The 6295-nt window shown below is 33.1% G+C and overlaps 1 protein-coding gene across 1 annotated transcript in view; it reads left to right on the top strand.

The window, feature by feature from the left end:
* Positions 1-3501, top strand: part of LOC148193138 (uncharacterized) — a 14607-nt gene extending 11106 nt beyond the window's left edge. Inside the window, exons 3-9 of the mRNA XM_088099364.1 lie at positions 263-302; positions 668-782; positions 1149-1184; positions 1649-1774; positions 2189-2295; positions 2395-2469; positions 2768-3501. Of these exons, the coding sequence (XP_087955490.1) occupies positions 263-302; positions 668-782; positions 1149-1184; positions 1649-1774; positions 2189-2295; positions 2395-2469; positions 2768-3138 (870 nt within the window). The 3' untranslated portion in view covers positions 3139-3501. The remainder of the gene's footprint in view (positions 1-262; positions 303-667; positions 783-1148; positions 1185-1648; positions 1775-2188; positions 2296-2394; positions 2470-2767) is intronic.
* The last annotated feature ends 2794 nt before the right edge of the window (positions 3502-6295 follow it).

Below are 6295 nucleotides of genomic sequence, written 5' to 3'. Positions count from 1 at the left end.
TGTGTAAGATCAAATCTTGGTTAGAGATTTGGGAACGAAATGATAAAGGAAAAATTATAAGGAACTAAAACTAGAGAAATCAAAATAAGAAGTAAGAACAATTTTTTTTGTCCTTTTTGCACGCCATGAAGGGGAAAGAAAACAAAGAGAAAGTTGTGATATTGAATATTCATCTATCATTAATTTCTATTAAGTTGATGCAACTACTTAATGTACAATATTATTGACTTGTTTTCGTATCTGATCTATCAATCTAATCTAGTCCTATGTTGAAGTGCAGCCAGATTTGGTGCTGTTTACAGGCAAGCTTCACTTTACTGCTGATCAACCTATCATACTACAGTGATTTTTCTTAAATGCATTTAAGTGTCTTTACTTCCTCTATGCCTATTTTAATTGTTATGAAAATAGCTGGTGTAGACCTATGAAAAATCGGTGTCCATCTTGAAAATTGAATGCTATGGCATTGATCTGTTTAACTTCTAAATAACCTAGGAGTATGGTTTGCATTAATAGCCAGAGACCTGTACAAATCAGCATGTGCCAAGTTTATGGCCTGTTTATCTTTGTTGTATAACTTATGATTTGTTATGATTAATTTGTTATTTGATTTATCTGTGTATTACTGTTTTCATCCTTTTTCAACTGTCACATTCAATCTTGTTAGGTGATTTTGGTGATGAAAATGTTGAAGTCGTTCAGAGTGTTGCAAATGTTGAATTTTCTAAAGCAGTTATATTGGGAAACCACGATGCCTGGTTCACTAAACAGTTTTCTAAAAGGTGAAGTTTACAAGTTTGTTCCTGGAATCATTCTTTGTGTGTGTTTGTGTACTCTGTGAAAAAAGGTTCATGTTGTTTGATTATTCCATAGGGCTTAATGAAAATTTCATTTGAGAAATAGATAGAAAACTAGGAAAATAAACTTTGAAATTATGTCTACAGTACATCTTTTTTGTCCCACCACCCTGATAACAACATGCAAACACACGCACAAATAATCCCATCCGTCCAATCTTTTTGACAGTAGAAGCTTTGTATTATGTCAAAAGCTTAATTTGTTTGAGTTTGTTTTGTACGCAGTAGGTGGTAGTTGCAAATGCTGATTTCTATTCAAATTGTAAACTAACACTTTGATTCAAATATTAGCCAGGAGAAGGATAAAGTTCAGCTTCAGCTAGAATGGTAAGCTTATCTATAAGTATTTGATTTATTCTGAGAAAATTTTGCTCTGATTTATTAATTTGACTTATGCATTTCAAAATCTTATTAATTTACTTTTGACAAAAGCATATCTGTTATTTCTGTTTATGTGCTTATATAATGCTATAGGTGAATTAACTTGTTCACAGGTTTAACAAAAGAAAATGGGCTATTTCATTTTCCATTATTAAATGTTTAAAATGAGATTTTAAAATATCTATGATGAATTTTTTGTTGTTCCGGAAACGTGTCAATTCTAGAGAAGTTACCAATTACTGAAAGCAAAGTTAACTACTTTAGAGTTCTTGTTGACACCTTTCCCAGATTAATTTTATCCCCAATCTCGATAATTGTAAATTCCATTGAGTTTACTTATTATGCTTTTATTATTTTATGGAGATCCTTAGAAAATTTACTGATAAATGAATCTATCAATATAAATTCAGCCTTGGTGAGGAGCATGTGGCTTATCGACGATCAGACTTCCCTCTAATAAAAGTAAGCGTTGTTGGTGGACGGCCATTTTCTTGTGGGGGTAAACCATTGTCGCAGAAAAAGCTTCTTTCTGCAAGGTGTGTATTGTAATGGAAGTAATCAGACAATTCGATCCTCAAAAGGCTCAAAATGTATTTAGTATTTTCAGCTTTCCACCTTAGTTTTTAATGCCTACAAAAAAGAGTTAAGTTCACCAATCACCATTTTTCTCCCATCACATTATCACCTTGAAAGAATGCTGTACGATCTTTCCAACAGTTACTCATTATTAACTTTTGATGCTCTTAATGTATTTATCTTGCCCAATCTTGTCTTGCCTCGCCTCGCCTCATTTAATTATCCATTATTGTGACAACAGATAATCCACAATAGAAGTAGAGTTAGGTGGTCTTTTATGATTTGTTTAGGAGATCATATATGTTGTGTTTTTTAACTATTACTATAATTCCATGGTAGCTCGAAATCAATTTATCAGTTGAGCTTTGTCATAGATATGGAATTAAAGACATGGATGAGAGTGCTAAGAGAATCCAGAAAGCTGCTCGTGGTACACCGGATGATCATTTTCTTATATTACTTGCACATAACGGGCCCTCAGGTGACACATGGCATTTCAATTTTGTTATCAGCTCTGTTGGTACTGCTTGTCTATCACACCTAATACACATCCTGATGTTTAAATTTTAAATTTGTATAGGCCTTGGTTCTGATTTGAATGATATATGTGGAAAGGACTGGGAATTTGGGGGTAATGGTGATTATGGTGATCCAGGTAATACGTATACTTCATGACTTAAATTTTTATTAAAATATTATCTTTTTGTGGTTTTGGCACTCAGCAATAACGACAACTGTCAAGGCCGTATTCCAGCCTCCACCTCCCGCTTATTATTATTTGAATAACAATCTTTCATTTCATTTCAGATGGTTCTGTATGTTATTCTGAATAATCATTTCCATTTTAGTGGATTTGTACCTTAAGGTGCCACTGAAGAATGATGGAGATAATGCAAACATAACAAAACTGAGATAATACAGTTTTTACCTAGTTTATTATGTTTATATGACAGATCTAGCACACGCCATATCCTTGCTAAAAGAGAATGATCAAGTATCAATTCCCTTGGTTGTATTTGGTCACATGCACAAAGAGCTGGCATATGGCAATGGCTTTAGGAAAATGATTGTGGTTGGCCCTGATAACACCATATACTTAAATGGGGCAATTGTTCCTAGGGTCAAAAGGTTGAATGATGAAGACAAGAGAAGCTTAGACGAGGAAAGTGCTCTTTCCTCATCAGAGGCAAAAGGTACCAGAAGAGCCTTTACTTTAGTTGAGATTTCAGAAGGGAGAGTTGCTAAGATTGCAGAAAGTTGGGTCTCAGTCGTTGAAGATAGGACCACATTAGAAGAAGAGCACATACTATATGAGGTCAGCTAGGATCCTCATCCTCCACATTTAGGCTCCTGCCTCTGTCACACCCATTTTAATGCGTAGATGAATAAAGCCAAGGGTGAAATATACATCGAAGCTGATTCCTTATCCCGATGAATAGTATTTAATTTCATTGTTAATAACTACTATATAGACTACACAAATGGCATATGCTCTTATACTCATTCCTTATCTAGCTGGTGTGATTTATTGCTTGTACCGCACCTCTATTTCATGTGGCAAGTCAAATGTGAAGGGCTCGTGTCAAATTATTTTCTTCCTAGCATAGAGGACTGCACCCCTGTTTGTTTTTGTTGTCCTTGCGCATTTGGATTCATGTTGAATGATATGGGTGGGTCTATTGGATTACACAGGCTGTTCCATTTGCCGTCATGGTGACTAATATTTTTAACCTGGCACTGTCTGCTTGTGGTGCCATTGTATTGTCCAAATTTTACTCCATTTTGCAAGCACTATACACGGATTCTGCAGCTGATAGGTTGGAGTACATTTTCATGTTTTATTTGTGTCTTTTTTTTTTCTGGACCCAATGAAAATTGCAGTGCTTTGGCAGATGGCTGTGATCCCATTTGGTCATGAAATGACTCCCCTGACTTTTAGCTCTAAAGTAAAGGTTAAAGAGGCTGTGATACTGAAGGTTGACCAAACTTTTAATGATTTGATGCAGGCTTGTTTCCTCTTTTCATTAATTTTTTCTCTTTTGATGAGTTAAGAAAAAGTTTCATTCACATGAAAGAAATGACCCATTTCCTAGACTTCCTCGATTAACCTTGCTATTGGTGAATGACATATTCCACGAATACCACTTACAATCATTTACAGGTTCCTTAATTTCTTATATCATTTGTCAGCACTAACAAGCATCTTTCCCTTCTATATAATAATCTCTTTTTTAAGCTTTCCATTCTACAAAAGTATGCAGTAGTAGTATTATTTGGCACTGTCTTTTCTGTTTTGCTTTCTTAAGGTTTGGTGCACCGAATTCCAAGCAGTCTATGGGCTGTTTTTGACTCGTCGGGTTCCTTTACAGCCATTGGATAACAGAAAATAAAGTGAAAAAGAAAGCTTAAAGTAACTCCAAATACTTTTCTTGGTAAAACATTGAGTTGATTCTGACCCTGCTAAAAATTGCTATTAACTTTATTGTAAAATCTGGGGGCACCATTTTATAATTGTGTGGTGAACATGATCAAATACCCCACCCTATTGGCTTTATTTTAGTGTCCATACATAATTTGATAATTTGATAGAGAACTCTGATTCATTGATCTCAACATGTTTCTCTTCATCAATTTTGATATACCATTAACATCATTCCTTCATTTATTAGGATTTCTACTTTTCTTCTCCAGAGGCCCCTCCTCTTAAAGATTAGTCAATTAAGTTTCTCTAGTTTTTCTACCGTAAAGCCAACATTTTGGTCCATTTAATATTTCCATTTCTTTGACAACTCATTTATGTTTTCCAACTTAGCCTAGGGTCTTTCTAGATAGGGTTAAAACTTGCAACTTCCTGGCACCATACTAAATGCGTACTTTACTTTGCTTCCTCATCCTCATAATTAGATTACTGTAATTAAGATTCTGAGTTTGGTACATCATATTTTGTTTCATCAGTTTTAGAGTTGGCACGATAGCCTTTATAGGGACAATCACTAAATTCTATCTCAAGCTTAAGAGAGAAAAATATAGGTCTGCGTATGTCTAACTGTTCCAAGCTTAAATGAATATTAATTGAGGCACAGCTGCATGATTTTCTAGCTATGCACAGTGCATTCGAATCCTTCAATTTTCAAAAAATACTTTAAATGGATGAACATGGTTGAGTAATTGTTGACAAACAAAACCATTCACTTTACCATTCAGCTTTTTGTACCTTTTTGAACATGAACTGCTCATAATAATAATAATAATGCCATAATTTATCAAGGAGTAAATATAGAACATGCTCATTATGTCAAAGCAGTTTCCTAACAGCATGTAGAAAGTTGCCATAAAAAGGATTAGCTTGGTCATTATGAAACAACATATCAAGAATCTGGTCAAATTTTCTTCCTTTTTCTTGGGGATTTTGAAAGTTATCCAATTTCAATAGATAACATTTTTTATAATAAATATTTAAAGTTTGTCCAATAATGCACAACTGAGAAATAATTAACAATCAACTAAAAAACAAATAAATTATTGTCAACTAATCAAAGTACATACATATAGTTGAAAAGTAAAATCCTCATATCTTAAAGATATGTTCAAAGTAAAACCACACTTTTCTGTCTCAAAGCATTAATACATTATTATAAGTTAGTCCATTTAATGAAAGCAACAGATTCAGAGTAAAAAAATTTCTACTTTTTTATAATTTTCGACATTACTGTTACCTAATCTTTCATCTTCACAATTCAACATGACATTGCTGAATCTTTATAAAACAACATGAGAGATCTTAAAATCCATGACCCAGAGGAATCTAAAGAGAGGAGTTCATAATATAATTGAAAAAAAAAAGTGTTTGTGAAGAGAACAAATTGTATATTTCTGAAAAGCAAAAGATAAACATAGAATGTCTACTCTGACATGTTTGACCCCTTCTTCTGTCACAGTTGGCCCTCTTTATTTGAAGATCCTCTGCTACCTTTGACCGAATCTAGACCCTCTATGACTCTGTACTCTTACGTCTTCATCTTTCCATCTTGATCCTCTTGTTAACCACAAATGGCACACTGTTTCAGGGTTAAACAAGCAAACCAACAAACACTATATTTAAATAAATTAATGTAATTATTTAGTGCTACATGTATGTTATTCTTATCTGTTCATAAAAATAAAATAAAAATGTTATACAATTGGAGAATGTTCCAACTATAATTTTTTTTCTGATATACTAACGTAAGCTGTTTTAGAGACTCAAATTTAAGAATTTGTAATGTTCCCAGTTTGTCACAACAATCATGTTAGCTGTTGACACAACTTTGGAAAATAGCTAAAATATATTAACCTGGAGAATGATAGAAAAATGCTGTAATTAATGTATAACAAGGAGCAAAACTGATAAAAATAAAATTTAGTAATATATTACAAATTTAAGATAAGTTAAAAAAATTATATTAGATAAAAGTAAAAAATATATATAAATATATATTAAT

This window comes from Vigna umbellata, chromosome 9 (assembly GCF_029865625.1).
Source record: "Vigna umbellata cultivar VRB3 chromosome 9, Vumbellata_1.0, whole genome shotgun sequence".
Classification (NCBI taxonomy): domain Eukaryota; kingdom Viridiplantae; phylum Streptophyta; class Magnoliopsida; order Fabales; family Fabaceae; genus Vigna; species Vigna umbellata.
The sequence above is the reverse complement of the archived record's forward strand: the minus strand, read 5'-3'. Positions and strand labels throughout refer to the sequence as shown.